Raw genomic sequence first — 16,150 nt, 5'->3', positions numbered from 1 at the left:
GGTGATGCTAAACTAAACGCACATGCTTTGTAAAACAGTGATTCATGCAGCCAATCTTGCTTTTGAGGTAACTCCGTAATTTAACTGTCCTAACTAAGATTTCCCGTTCACACTGTTTTCTAACCCGAAATTAACTAACAGTAACTCCTTCCCTTTGCACAGCAGCAATCTAGCTAGTGTTAGTTAATGTCCCACAAAGAACCTGACTTTTGGCAAAGTAGTACCTTACTGTAGTTGCAATGAAATATGCTCAGGGTTTTCAGCGTTTGATGAATGAATGAGGGAGGGAAAGATGAGCTTAGCTTAAAATAGCTGTCTGTTCGAAACCTTTCACACACAGGATACCTGTGCATCAGGTATGTAGCTTGTAATAAAGCCCACAGTTCCTAATGACTATGCCAGGTCCAACCCCAATAGCAAATCTACTTTTTTGTAAGCTAGAAATGCCATGGGCCTTGTAAGAAATAAAGATGGGTGTCAAATGTAAAATTTACTTTGAGTGGTAAAATTCTTTCAAATTAGTTTGAAGAAATCAGCCAGAAAAGAATCAAGAGTCCCTAGTTCAATTCAGAAGCTTTGTTAGCAAATTGTTTGAAAATACCCATTTGAAATGAAATTGACACTAGTTGGAAGCATTGGGTTTGAAAGTACATTTAGTTCAAATCGTTTTCCCTCAGCCCACTCAAAACCCTCGTCTTATTTCGTACCTAAATGTAACTCTACTCCTAGCCTTGTAACTAACCATAACCTCATATGTAACCATAACTTTCACCCTAAACCTCACCATCCCAGTAACTCTGATCTTCACCCTAAACCAGTCTGTCACCATATGTGGTACCTTTCTGCTAGCTTTACATATTTTATAGAACCATTTGCTTGGAGTTACAAGTAATTCATCCGAAATTAATCCTACTACTCCCTATTTCCTAAGTTTAATGGATAGTGCCTATATAATTTCACAATGTAAACTTTCCTTTCTCAGTCGTCCACTCAAAGTCCAACAGTGTCAAGTCTTTGCTGTTTCTGCAAGACTGTGCCCAAGCAGCGACAGAAGCCAGGTGCCCCCAGTGGGTTGGCTAGTCTTCCTGCTGCAGGGGTTCTCACTCCCTAGTCCTCTAGATGTCACCCTGTGTCACTCTGGTCTGTGCCAGGCTTGAGGGAGAGCTTGAAGATCCAGACTTTGGACCTCTGCCAAATATGACCAAACTGAGAAGAGCAGTGGGGTTCGAGGCGGAGCAATAAATCATCACTTTCTGCAGTGAGGCTTGTCGAGCCATCTTTGAATGCAGAAGCACTGAGTGAAAAGTGCTCAATAGACAGAACATGAACCGAAGTAAGGGGCTGGGATGCAGAAAGTGTCCTCTGCACCTACGAATGATCAAGCCTGATTAAAAGCATCAGGGTCTGTTGACCAGTACAGATACTGTGCACAGTTTCTTCACTTGAAAAAGTTCGCCCTCCCATAGTCACAGGCCATAGCATGAAAAAATGAGCAAGCCAAGAAACTTTGTTTGTTGTAAGAAGCCTTAAGTGTACAAAAAAAAGCATAAAAGCGACATTGAAGATGTACATCCCTGCAGCTTTGCAGTGGTCTGTCTTTTCCTTACTAAGCGCATGCCTTTTAATGAGTGACTAACCTGGACGGTTTGCTTGGTTTGATCTTGATACAATATTCCTTTTTCCTTCCTCAGAGAAGAAGCAATAGCACACGATCACCGTTTAATGGCAAGAAATGTGCAGTACTTGCAACGGTCTCGAACACTCTCGAGGAGGTCACTGCGGAAGGGCGCAAAGCGACTCGGACGCACCGTTGGCACCTGGACTGAACTTGCTCTAAACAGTATCACCAGCCTGGGAGCCCACTAGGCTGATGTGTGGGACTCCGGCCACGCATCTCCCCACTCGGTGCTTCCGCCCTTGACGTGACTTTCAAGCTACGACCTAGCAGAACTGTGTTCCACAGTGAGTGGAAGCTGGGAAGCCTTTTCTGACCTGAGGAACTGAGGGTTCAAGACATGACCCTTAAACAAAAAAAAAAAAAAAAAAAAAATGACTGCTTCACTGGAACAACCAAAATCAATGGTAAACCTTATTTCCAAGCTGCCTTTAGAGACAGGGTTTCAGGGGCACATTGGAACAAAAAAAAGTCCAGATTTTTCCCCAAACATCTCATCAAAAACATGTTGTTTTCCTTTATACTGGTTGAATCAGCGCCTAGGCTTTCTCTTGGGACATTTAGCATGACGTGATATAGACACTTGTACTTTTCTATGGTGTGTAGCTTAGGTGCTTTTAGTAAAACATGTGTTCTACTTTAAGAAACATACTCACACTACATAATAAGTCTCCCATCACTTTAGCACCGATTTCTTGTGATATAATATTGGGGATGGTGGAGCTGGGGCAGGGGCGATAGGGGCTTGATGGGAAGGTCTCTAGGGCGGAGGAGGAACATAATGTGGGATACCTGAACAGTAGTGTTTAGATTTGAAATGCGAGGCATTCCTACTCATGCAGCAGAGATCGAAAGCATGTTGCGTTTTGTTAAATAGCTAGATTACCTACTCATAAGAGGTCGAGCAGTTTTGCAGAGGAGGATAATGGATTTCTAAAGTTCTGATGGAGCCAGGTAACCAAACTTTCAGGAATGTTCTTGTACTTGGTGAAGCACACTTGTTATACTTCATTCGCATTTCTTTCTTGTAAGTAACAAAATGTAATTCTCCTATGCCCACAAATACCTTTTTTGTTGTATTAACGCTCCCTAACACGAGTGCGTTCTTGGACGAAACACTTTTTTCAGTATCCTTTTGTAATCTATATCCAAGAATTGGACTGCTAGCATGCAAAATGCATTAAGTCTTAGTTGCCTTGCTTTGGTTCAAAACAAATAAGATTAAGGATTTTAAAGTGCTCGATGTGCAGTGTGTGTATAAATAAAAAAATATTCCTGCAAAACATTTGAATGTTGACACATTTGTAGAGAGGAATGCACTTTCTTCCATATGAGTGCTGAGGTTCTCTAAATAACTGTTAGTCCTGACTCGAAGCCAGTCTAGCACGTTTAATATAACAGTACTTGCACGAACTACTTGGAAACAAGTAACGTTATAAAGTGCTATAAAATCAATGCCTCACTTCAGAGAATCCAAGATTCAGATCCATCTTATAGGATAGTTGTACTCAACACGGCTAATCTGCTGATAAAACCATTTCAGCAGCTCCAACACAATGGTCCTGGAATTGACCAGTCTGTATGTTTTCAAATACAGACCTATAGTCTTAAGTGCTACTAGTACGTCCCAAAAAATCTTCATGGTTCAGAAAATACCTAAAATACATCTGGTTCAAGTAGATATACCTGTTGTCCTTTCAATTTGGAGCACTATTCCACCATAGCCTTTTGGATAAGCAGAGTATAATCTGAAAATATATATTTCCATTACCATAGCTGAACTAACTCGCAACTATCAACAAGTTAACACGAAGTCATCTCCCGCAGTTGTCATTTATTTTGAGCTCTGCTCTGAAGTATCAAAAAATAGAAAATACCCCACCATTCACATATGCTGTCAAACTGCCTCACGTGTCACTTTTTTCCCAAAACACTGCGATTTTGTATGTTCCCCAGCATTTGTTTTATGTCACTGTACCTTATTTTGCTTGCAGTAAAATTGGTAGTGTTTAGGGAACAATCCGTCTCATAATAAAAAATACTATTTTTTAGGTCACAAGTAGTCTGTGCTTCCTCTAAGTGCAATTATTTGGGGAGTGCTAGCAGGAGGGATTATAATGCTTCTTTCCACAGTAGTAGGGAATAGTTATTGTAGTCCACTTTTGTTTTCATTACAGTGAAACATTCATTGAGAGAAAAATATAATATTTAAACAAAGTTTCAAAGCCTTTGCTGTTATCCAAATTGTATTTTTTGGGTAAAAGAATGATGGCTCTTCTAGATTGCCTTAGTTTAAAACCCATTCCTGACTCTTCTTGACATTGTGTTGACATGATTTTCCCAACCTTTCCTTTTTAGGGTCGAGTGCACAAGTGCTCCGTCCCTGTTGTAATCTCTGTTTGGGCTTTTAACCACGCCCATGTCACGCCTGTCACTTTCATTGGTTCGTGGGCTTGCCTTTTAAAATCCGCTTGATTTCATTAGTGAAAGGCATGCCTACGTCATGCCTTTTCCAGTGTTTAGCCCTCCTCGAGAACATCGTCCAACTACTGAAAACATACGAGGCTCTATGTTTTCACCATGGTTTCCGGACTACTTTATCTTTATTTTCCACGCAGCGCAATCGCGCTGGGTTTTACATAGCGCGATCACGCTCTGTTTTTTGTTTTTCAATTTCAGCGTGATCACGCTTTTTTTTTTTTTTTTTTTTTTTTTTTCTTTCAATTTGTGTGGCAAGAAAAATCCAGTTAGGAGTTTACAACGCTAATAGCTCTAACTCAAGCAAATGCGAGACCCGTTGCATTGCAAATGCTTGTTTATTTTAGGAAACATGTTTCTAAGCAGCTGGGCTGAATAAGACATGGAAGCAGCAGTTGCACACATTTCAGAATTGCAAGCTTCTAAACTAAGATTTAAAACCGTTTTCTTTAAGAATTGCATGTCACTCAAGATTTAATTTAATTCCTCTACATAAAGATGAAGGAGGTAAAAATCTAAGGGGTCGATCCACAAACTTATTGAAAGTCCCAGCAGGCATAGATATACCATACAATCTGTGGTGATGTCTGATTGTTTTAGGATTCACAGATCATTCAGACATGTTGTTTTCATACTCTTTCAGTTAACTAAAACCTTTGTACATTTTATAGCATACATCAGTTTTCCCTAACCCAACGCATTCCGATTGTCCACGGACAGATTTGCATAGTGTTAAGTGAGTATAATCATGCATTGTCCATATATATTTTTTTCTTCTCCCTTTTTTTCTCTTCTCTTAAAAACCTTGCTGGAAGACCTGCCTTCCTCTACATCTCCTGCTCACAAAACATAAGATTGTTTTTCACACTCTCACGTGATAACTGTTCCTCTTAGATGTACGTTTAAAAGTCTAAGTACATTTTTGCAAACCTTTGAAAGTTAATAAGGAAGTTACTATTCTGTTCCCAACACTATCATTAGCTACTCCTTAGCACTCTCAAGGTAAAAACCATGTTCTCAGCCTTGGGAGTCACCTACAACAACACAAACATTTGTACATCTGGTAAATTTTCAGCAGCCATATGCAATCCCTGAATGGAAAGCTGCAGAGATCCTGCCATTATGGGAATTCGAACTCTTTTGACAAAGGGCACTGTTTTCCAGCTGTAGATTATCTGTGAGTGTACAAACCTTTGTGAAATCGGCCTCAGAGTCAAATCTCAGAGCTCCTTGTGTGTCTGTATGTGGTACTTTTGTAGCAAATCAAATTCTCTTTCTTTTAGTATTACACGTACTGAAGATTCTGGAGTTACACATTTTGTGCCTTACATGTTTGTATTTTCTAATGCTATGTTTAGTTCTCAGATACCCACATCTGAACCATTCTGAAGAAAGAATATTGATTCACCATGTGTTCTCCTTATCTTGTAAAACTTGTTCTGATCGAGAAGCTTTGCCTCACCTCTGCCGAAGGAAAGTTTATTATATAATTAGTTGGTCATTTGACTCATGAGCCTACTGCTCAGTTGTATAGATCAACTTTATGGAAGGGAGCCCGTACAATAGAATCGATTCATTGTATGAAGGACTTTACACTTTGCATTTCGTTTTACTGTTTGCATGCTCACAAATTGTCCACAGTGGTGTCTTCCCTCTAGAGCACCCACTTTCTCAATAAATGTGACCTTTACCAAATAAGAAATGGATATGGGACCATTTCTGTGCATCTTTGCTTTTTAGGTCCAATTGTACAATATTAAATGAGCTCATACTTTATTGCATTGTAGAACCCATCCAACATAATAATAAAATGTCTACATTACATTTAAATTATTCTATTATCCCTTAAAGGCTTCATGCTTTCTGCAAATATATGGCTATAGACTGGTGGAAAGTCGGTCCCTAGGTTTGTAATATAGCAGTTTGCAGGTGTTGTACTGTATGCTTTCTGAAAAGTTATTTCAATTACAAATATGTAGTGTTATCTACATATATCACTTTACCATATTGTATAATTAATGTTATTTCCTGTCTATCTAAACAAGGTAGCAGTTACCTCCTCCTCCCTCTCGTTTGGCTTCATAATGGTATGAGACTTTCCGCGCCTTCACCACTCTCCTTACTCTGTTAATCCCCCACCCACTACTGCCTGTTTCTTTGTGTCATCTCCAACAACGGGCAGGTGGCGGTACATATACTCCTGCATTTCAGTGCGCCACCTGATTCTTCATGGGTAGTGCCCTGGCATACTGAAGGAGAGCTATGCTGATTTGTGCCAACATTTCCCCTTTGGGCCATTTGTTCTCTTCACAGACGGGGGCCACGGGGCACTGGAGGTGAGCTTCTGGCAGGCACCTCTTTGGAAGCGAAGGTTTACTGTGTGCCCTCCTGAGAAGCCTGCATTCGAGGAATCTTATCTGGCTTTGCGATGCTGCTGCTCATGGCAGCACCAGCTAGCTTTGGCCAGTTTCTATTCGAGAGTGCGGTGCCTCTCTTGGATGGGACCACGTTGATTGCAGCTGGCGATTGCTGTGCTCGCCCACTGTCAAATATGGGAGACCGGGAAGATGAGCCCCCGTGTGTCTGTTACTTTACCTGGGGAGGACCGATGTGTTTCTTCCTATTGGTCAATTTTACATGTGAATTGATATTTAAACCCTCTTTTTGTCACCTCTGTTTGGTATCGTTCCTCCTTGTCCCTTATCGAGGAGTGAGGAGGGGGGCAGGGGGGTGTCTGAACAGCTTTCCCATCACTGTCCTGATGCAAAGAACAGACCGTCGGCCAACTAGGGGCATGCTATGATTGATTGAGGCAGTGGCAAGGGCATTGACAGCAAGGCCTTCTCACAACTGGAAAAAGAAGTCTTTGGACATTTCTTCTGATTCTGACAGTAATTATTTGCTCAATAACCCTGGTTCCTCTGGAGGGAAGTTTATTTCCAGAGAACACTTAAGTTCCATCCTTTTGTACATTCAGGATAATCTGGGGTTGGATCCCTCCCCAAGTTGAGGAAAATGTGGATGGTTTCCTCAGTTTGTCAAGGCAGCCCAAAATTAAGGAGGCAATATTTGGGGGCTGGAAATTCCGCAATTTTGCAGAAATCTTATCAATTGGAAGAGGTGGAATCTCTGTTGCCCCAGAGCATTCAAGTATTCTCAGTTTAGGCTCCTTTGCCCTGCATGTCTTCTTTGAATGCTGGTGACTATTCACCCTCAGACTTTACTGAAAAAAAAGGTGGATGCAAGGCTGAAACAATATTTTGGGGCAACTAACCTGACGCTGCATGCTTCTTCCTATGCTGCCTTGACCTCTCAGTCTTTGGTTAAGGATTTTGATTAGTTGGCCGAACTGATGCAGGAGAGTGTAAATGTTTTTGACCACCTGGCTCATATGGGGCAACTGTCCAAATCTTTGGCAGACATCTCAGCCAATAGTATCAAAGGGGCCTCGGTTACTTCTAGCTCGGTGGTGATGGCCACCTGACATGTTTGACTCTGGGATTGGAAGGCTGTTCCAACCCTCCGGGCCCGGAGACTGTGGGAGGAAGGCCCAAATACTTTTTTTCCCATCAGTAAAAAGCTTATTTTTCGGATCAGTTGTTTCTGAACATCATTCTGAATGGTTAATTTATCGACGTCAGCTCCATCTTTGGTCTCTGTGTACATCCGTACTTCTGTCCTCAGAAGTCATCTTCGGAAGCAGGCCTTGTGGGATGGAATTTCTGCATTATTCAAAAGAAGGCCATCATCCTGGTTCCGGAGGAAGAACAAGGACAGGGGGATTTACTCCATTCTGTTTTTGGTGCTGAAAGTGTTGGAAGGCCTTCATCCTGTGCTCAACTTAAAATGACTTAACAATTGGATAGAAGTGGTGCACTTTTACATGGTAACCTTACAAACTATCATTCCTCTGGTTTCTGTGCAAGACTTTCTGGCTACCATCAATTTACAGGATACTCACTTGCATGCTCCTATTCACCTAGCACATTGAATGTATCTCTGTTTCTAGGTTGGGGGGAAGCTCATTTTCAGTTCTGTGTACTCCTGTTTGGGTTACAGTGTGCCAACCAGGTGTTCACAAAGGTTCTGGCTCCATTGATTAATCTTCTTCATCGGCATGGTGTTTGCATCCAGCCCTATCTGGACAATTGATCAATCTAGGCAGGTTCTGCCAGTTATGAGGGGGAACAAGACAGCCTTATGATCAAGGTGTTAACCTCCGTTGGATTTCTGCTCAACTCCCAGGAATTACAGTTGATTCTGGGACAGGATTGTGTGTTCATCAGAGCCCGGTTTTGCACAGACTTTGGAGTAGTTACTCTTCAAGACAACAGGGTTGAGAAGATTGTTGCGTATCATGTCCCTCCTGTGCGTCCCTTTTTATTGGAGCCAGGCTCGCCTCCTGCCTCTGACTGCGATTTATATTCAGGGTCTTCTGAATTCGCAGAGGAATCTTTTGAGCGGAGCGATTCCATCCTCTCGCGATTTTTGTCTTTGTCCCCAGCTATTCAGCCAGATGTGGCAGAGGTGGTGGTGCCCGGTGGTAGATCTACATCACTCTACGTCCTCGCTTATGTTCCAGAATGAAGGAGCGGTCAGCTTGGGGGATAGATCCCCTGTCCTGTCCATAGCCTCAGGGTCTGCTGTTTGCTTTCCCTCTTTTCCCTTTAATCAAGAGGTTTCTGCTTGGAGAGAGGGAGCCCAGGTAATCCTGGTTGCTCCGGCTACTATTCTTGGTTTCCTCTTCTGGTGAGGATGAAGAGGGGCAGGGTGTGGTTGCTACCTATGAATCCTTACTCTGAGTGTCGTGGTCCTTCAGGGAAAGTCCCTGCTTGGTCTGCACTTGAGGGTTTGGAGGCTGAGTGGTCTGGGTTGATGGCTCTGGGTTGTTCTGTTTCGGTGTCATATTCAGGCTGCTAGGAGACCTTCCACCAGGGCCTCCTATGCTAGGCACTGGGTTTCTTTTGGCAAATAGTGTGGGAATCAGCAGGTTAGATCTGTCTCCTTTTCCCTAGATCCTTCAGTTTTTGCAAGATGGATTTTCATTAGGAATGTAATGTCTCCTTCCACTCTGAAGCTGCAATGGGATGCAATCACAACTTTTCTTGCTCTCTGGGGTACTCTAGTGGACTCCCATGGTCTGGTTCAGAAGCTGTTTAAAGGGTTTTCCAACATGTGTCCTAAACATTTGCCTGTTTGTCCTTCCTGGGATTTGCCCATTGTCCTGCAGGCTCTGTGTTATCCTCCTTCTGAGCCTCTTTTTTTGCCATTGATCTCCTGTCCCTTACCCTGAAAGTGTTTTTCTTGTGGCCGTTACTTTAGGTAGGGGACTGGGTGAACTTGGTTTTCTTTCCTGTAGAGCTCTCTTTTTACTGATTTTTATTTTTTTTTATTTTGTATTTTTTTAATTTATTTATTAATTAATTTTTTTTAGGGTTATTTGGTGCTGAGACCGGGTCCTGGGTTTATTCCCAGTGTCAATTCTAGCCTTCATGCTCAGCAGAAGGTTATTTTGCCTGTATTTTGTCGTGACCCCCAGTCACCTGAGGAAGTTTGTCTTCATTCCCTGGATGTGCGGAGGGTTCTCTTGATTTATTTTGAAAGGGAGGAAAGCTTTCAGCAGGGTTCCTCTTAGAATTTGAATTTTGAGCCTGCCAAGAAGAGTTACAAACCTACTACGCAGACTTTAAGCGCATGGATATGTTTTCTAATTGCTGCGGCCTATTCCCAGTTTGGTGTACCATTTCCGTTCTTGTTCAGCCACTTGGTCAATTCCCTCTACACTTTACTAAGCATTACAGGGTCTGTTTGGGGTAGTGTAAACCGTGGCTTGTTTCTTTCTGTAATGAGGCTTGTTTCTGCATTTCTCAAGTTGTGCTGGCTTTTGTTTGTAGCTTTGGGTATACCTCATAATGTAATGAAGCCAAGCAAGAGGGAGGAGGAGGTAATGCTTAGATTACTTACCGGTAATTGCATTACAGAGTCATCCTCTCGCTTGGCTTCCTTATGCCCTCCCTCCCGGGCAGTCCAAGCCCGCTGATCTTTGGTGGAGCTGGCGATGATACAGGCAGTAAGGAGGGGGAGGGGTGTGTATTCTAGTAGGGGGAGTGTCGATGGAGGTGCAGGAGGCCTCATGCTGTTATGAAGTCAAGCAAGAGGGGGGCTCGTAATAATCCAATTACTGGTAAGTAAGCAAAGCATGTTCTTCCATTCAGTAACTTGGCCTTACAACCTCTGCTTTCTTTGTACTTACACGATCAAAAGAGATGGGTAAATCATGTTTCACCTATATGAAATAGCACCACTTTGATGCACTGTTGTTTCACAGATCACGTCGATTGCATAGGCTACTTTTTAAATTGATATATTGCAAGGAGTGCATTAAAAGCCTGTATTAAAACTGGAAATGTCTGTTAGGTAAAATATTGCATTACACACAGCTTCGGTCCAGTTGAGAATAACAGGTTGGGTTATGATGTAAATGTTTGGCTTCTTAACACTGCACAACTCACTGGGAGTTATTCTGGTGTCTCTTGGCAACCATACATTAACTGCCCTTTTCATCAATCATTATGTTCGGGTAAGGGCAGTTATTGCAAGATGGGTGATCTGCAGTTGTTTAAATCCACAGCGGAGGACAGTAAGGGTCACCCGACACTACACCCAGGTACATGTTTTCATTGTCTTATTACCAAACCTTTTTCTCAGTGTTTGTTGTTTTTTATTTTTTATTTTAACGCAGTCAAATATATTTCACCGAAGGGCAAAGAATTGTGGTCTTTTGGAATCCCTACAGAATTACATATTTCTTGAGGCAGAGTTTTTGTGCTACGTATCTGTATTTTACACATTGCTTCGGTTAGATTGTTAAACCAATTTATTGTGTTTTTTTTAAGTGAATTCAGATTGGAAACATGTATTTTCAAAACAATGTGTGTATGGCCATTTACTTAGAACATGTCATGTAAAATAATTTTATTTCACTTCTGTTTGCAGACAACAGGCACCTTAGCTTGATGGCAGCGACACTAAATTGCATGCATATTATTGTAAAATGCTAATTTTTTTTATGTTAAAAAATGAAGGAAAATAAAACTGCGCATTTTTTGTAACACGACTTTCTAATGTTTTCCATTTAATGAGAGCAAAACCCGTTTAATATAATTTGGTGTCTAGCAGTGTGCCATTTGTTCTTAAAGCAAATCTGCATTCATCCAGCTTGGGCACAATTAGAACAATTTATGACTACCCACGATAGCTTGTTAGCACACGTTATCTAAACTCCAACAATAACATAGCCTGCCATACTTTGTCCAGGGTAGAGGTACAAGGAAAGATAGAATGGAGCGCCAAGTTTGTCTGTTTCTATGATTCTTGTTGGTGAAGATTACAAAAGCATAATTATAACTTCTAAATATGTCGAGTTGTGAATTTCCTCCAAAGAATAGTTGTCTCACTAAAGACCATGGGATACTAACTCGGGAACAAGAAGAGCTGCATTGACCGCAGCAGAGGTGTGCTTGGGGCCCTTGATGGAGTTTCCCCATGGTTTTTGGTTTTGTGCTCTTATTGTTTAAATGTTGTTTTCCCATTTGGGACCCCCGGGTGATAAGCCGCCCCTTATAAAAGCTGATTGATTGATTTGGTAATAGTGTATTCTTTTAATGATTTCACACCTCCCTTTAGTGGACATCTCTCAAACAACAAATCATATTGACTAGTGGTCAAATTCATTTTTTTTTTCCTGAAAATCTTGTGGCACGTGACAAAAGTGACAGATTATTTTGGGCTACAGGCATTTCCAAGGTGAGCAACCACTGATGGTATGCTTCTTGGTCGGCAGGAACCAAATGTATGTCACAGAACGCAGTGATCCTACCAATGTCACCATTAGGTGCTGTTGAGCTGGCAGCTTGCTTTGTGCATTTCCTTGAATGAGGAATTTGTAGTGATGAAGCTAGGGTGTGGCTCGAAACAGCAAAAGTAAATTTTTCTGCTAATGCAAAACATTTTCATTTGTAGCCAGAAAGAGATTGGTCTAGACATGTTTCTTGCTTCAAGGTTCTCAATAGCCTGGTAATGAGGTGGAGGAAATTGATCTGATTTCTCTTGTAAATTGTGAACCTCGCTGTAAAGCAGCAAAGAGTTGTTCAAAGCTGGTGGGATATAGGAGAGGCAGGGCAAGTATCACCTACTTACATGTAATGTGCTGACTCTTCATGTGGCATCCATGAGTCCGGGCTGAAGTTAATTGTGAATGACTTGTGGCTTAAAAATGTGTGTCTTCAATTCTGTCAGAAATGGAGAAGAGACAGAGCTTAATTATTCTGTTAGGCTGGACTGTCATGTCCTGGGTACGAGAAAGGCCTGGCTTGATTCAGTCTTCATTTTAGATCTGGTGATGTCCTTGATAAATGTGTTAATTTGGCCAATGGACATCTTGTTACCTGTCAGATATGGTGGTGTGATGATCAAGACAAACGCTATTTAGCCTGCATGTTGAGCTGCCTGTCATCTGTGTATCAGTGGATCTTCTTGCCGGTCAAGCGTCCTACATGTTGTGCAAGGAAGGCATTCTGCTCTCTCACATTGTCCCTGGCCACTGCTTATTTGCGGTTCAAGAAGAACTGAGGTCACCTTGGCCCACGGTTTTAACAGCTCAGTGAAGCTCAAGGCTTCGGGACTGTGGTTAAAGGGTCCATGCAGTATTAATTACTATACTTCAAAGATGGTGAGACAACAATAGGCTATGTCTTATTGACATAGTACATTCTTCACTTTTATAGAATGTGCATTAATACATGCACCACTTGGTTAATTAAAGCAATATTATCTTAAGCAGGCTTAAAAATAAGCAACCTGCCACTATGAAAGTAGTAATACCAGCGCTTCTAGTCATTGTTTGAAGTCAGTTGGTGATGAAAACTGATTCCTAAAGTGAATGACTGTATGGAAGTCTGGATAAAGCTACTCTGGCCTGGTATGTGTTATTGCTTTGAAGCAGCAGAGACTGGCAAGGCTGAACAAGTTACCATGTCACATTCAAGTTCCTCTAAGCCGGATCAAAGAGCTAAGGGCCAGATGTATCAAAGGGTTTTACCCATTCTATGTCTATGGGAAAATGTGTATGTACATATGGCCCTAAATGCTTGCATAGGTGGTGTGTCATCCTCAGTTAGGCTTGTGTAGTGCTCTTGTTCATCGTATTTGAGAATGTTGCATTTACTCAAAGCAGAAGTTTGGGTTAAGGGAATTTGATAACACAAGAAAAATCCCACACCATTTTAGAAATTTGCAAGTTTGGGGTTTGTTTGTGTTTTCCCCCACTGACCAGAACTGTGGTCGCAGCTTGAGTAGGGTTCCCCCCCACACCCCCCCTCTCAAACAGTAATCCAATTTCCTACAAGGCCCACAATTGACGTTTAATTGACAGTGAAGTAATGTTTACTAGGGACTCACAAATGTGCCATATAGGTGTAAGGCAGTTTTACCGTGTTCACAATGTTTTAGGGAGAGAGCATAAGCACTTTACCACTGTTTAGCAGGGAAAAAGTGCTTAGTGTTCTAATGTCAACAAAAACTGGTTCAGCAACAGGAGGCCACACTCTGAGGGAGAACCTGCAAAATTAAAATCTCACTACATGCCATGTGCTAGCCCTACACACCTTAGATAAACACTAGATGCATGATTAGGCAATGAATGCAATGCAAATAAAAACATTATACATATGGATATTAAATGCATTTATTTCAACAATAACTAAGAAATTATTGAATTAAACAATGTGTCTTGGATGCACAATTTCATCACGAAAATGGTCATGGAAATAATTTAAAAAACATTTTTTTTATTTTTTTTAAAGGCCATTAAAACCATACCATTCATACACCTAACGGTCACAAACACACTCTACCATGCTTTAACATTAATCATTAACACAGCCTATATGTGATTCCAAATTCATTATGCAAGGACAGTAGAGTACATGTTGTTTTCACACGAATATTGGTAAAAACAGTTCTCTCATTCATATGACTTCTTTCTGTTGACGCACTTATGGATATTGAGGTGGACTCTTCCCTAGTATGTATTTTGTGTGATAGCAGATCTGAATCGTTATTTATACATATTGATCTTTTATCTAATTAGGTCTGGGGTCCATGAAAAGTTTTGCTATATCAATATTTCTGTATATCATGATTAGGGCTCCCGGTATTTTGGTGTATCTATGTATGTATGTACAGTATATTTTAACATTTCCGTCTGTATTTATCCTCATTTGTCGCAAGGAAAATAAAATGCTGCAGCTACTATTTTTGTTCAAATTTCTTTAGGCAATGCTCGCTTTTTTATGTACGTGTGATGTAAGCACTATGATACCCTAAATTGGGATGAATAATGCTATTGTGGTATTTAAATTGCTATTTGTGTAAAGACTGGGATAGACCAACACACTAACATTCCTACAGTGCATCTATATCTCTTGGATCTAGGGACTCTTAAGTGTCTGTGAAGTGATAAGCTGTGTGCATTTGTTTTGCCCTAATTGCTTTTAGTTGTGCATCGCCCCCCGCCCCCCGCCCTCCGCATAGCTCCCAGCTAAGATCCTTAAACAAAAGGAGGCCTGATGGACCCTTAAAGTTGACCTTTGCGTTTGGCTCAGCTGAAATCCGATAAGTCCTCTCCCGGCCTGTGCTCAGAAAGGCTTGTCTTCTCTTTGCAAACAGCAGCAAAGTTGAACATATTCATTGGCCTTTTTCAGTTTCTATTTATAAATACAGACAAAGGCAAAATATTTTTCTGTCTTATTTAAATGTAAAAATCCGCTTAAACGGAAAACCGGGGGCCTTAATTATGATCAGATGTCAAGACCTATGCTTCATCCTTGTTTTTGGCATTCCCACTGGATACAATAAAGAGTCTAATTTAAGAGCTAAATATCTGCTAAATCCAGGCAGCTTAGTAATGGGCGTTTTAATAGCACAGTAGCAATATCTGCATATTTTTTGTAGAAATAAATGACCATTGAGGTGTGTAATTATCCCATGTTTCACTTCCTAGGTAGTGAGCAGTTGGCCTCCAAGGTAGTGTTCTAAGGTATAAAGCCTTGGTAAATAAAAGCTAAGGGTAGGTGGGTTACTGAGGCTTATTTGCTGAGTATCACCTCTGCCCTAACTTATGTTGGTTGTTTGCACTGTACATTTGGTGAGGAAGGTAGGTTGTTTGAGTATTTGGGTGTACTATACGATGTGGCTGAAGAGGAACCATATCGTACAATACACTCAATGCTGTCTTGGGTCCGGTCAGGTACGTTTACTTGACCTTAAGCTCAACTTTGGGTAGCTGTGGCTGCAAGCAGTAAGGCTTAGCAAAGGAATAATGTGTAAAGCATTTAACAGCACCAAGCAACTGAATAAGAGAATCACACAACATGAAAGAAATAAGACACCAATATATAAAACTAGATTCGAGTTTTATGAATTTTGAAAGACCTTAAGCATCAAAATCCAATGGAGGCTTCCAGAGGTACGTACTTTTGAAGTAATAAATAACTTGTATATCAACCGCAAACTAGCATTAGCCAATTAAAAGTTTGGAAACTTTTGAAAAGTTTCTAAAAGTTAGTTTGACAACTCCGGCCCGAGTTGGGCGGACACGTACGGCAGGACAGAAGTCTAGGAGGCTTGATAGGATACTGTGGGCAGTTACCTGGCCACCAGAGCGTTTTGAAGGTAAGATCCAAGCCTTACGGACTTCCGCCAATAGAAATCAATGAAGTGGTCTTGATGTTGAGGGATGCAGGGGAAAAGATGCTCAAAGGATGTTCCAATTGTGGTGCAATCAACGGGGCTACCTTTGTGGTGTTTCCTTGCTCCACTCCAGGTGAAGTGTAGCGAACTTGGCCACAGAAGTCGCGTCTCTAGAAGTCCTCCACATTTAATAGTCGGCCAGCTGATGCTGGGCTACTGGCCAGCCTGCACCGCGGATGAAGTGAA

The 16,150-nt window shown here is 41.4% G+C and overlaps 1 protein-coding gene across 5 annotated transcripts in view; it reads left to right on the top strand.

Moving 5' to 3' along the window:
* Nucleotides 1-14,467, top strand: part of PIMREG (PICALM interacting mitotic regulator) — a 66,161-nt gene extending 51,694 nt beyond the window's left edge. For 4 of the 5 annotated variants that reach the window (XM_069226996.1, XM_069226997.1, XM_069226998.1 and 1 more), the window contains exon 5: nucleotides 1,692-14,467. In XM_069226996.1, coding sequence (XP_069083097.1) covers nucleotides 1,692-1,866 — 175 coding nt within the window. In that variant the 3' untranslated portion in view covers nucleotides 1,867-14,467. The remainder of the gene's footprint in view (nucleotides 1-1,691) is intronic. The other variant, XM_069227001.1, reaches the window with a different exon arrangement.
* The last annotated feature ends 1,683 nt before the right edge of the window (nucleotides 14,468-16,150 follow it).

Source organism: Pleurodeles waltl, chromosome 3_2 (assembly GCF_031143425.1).
Source record: "Pleurodeles waltl isolate 20211129_DDA chromosome 3_2, aPleWal1.hap1.20221129, whole genome shotgun sequence".
Classification (NCBI taxonomy): domain Eukaryota; kingdom Metazoa; phylum Chordata; class Amphibia; order Caudata; family Salamandridae; genus Pleurodeles; species Pleurodeles waltl.
This window is presented reverse-complemented; position numbering and strand designations above follow the sequence as displayed.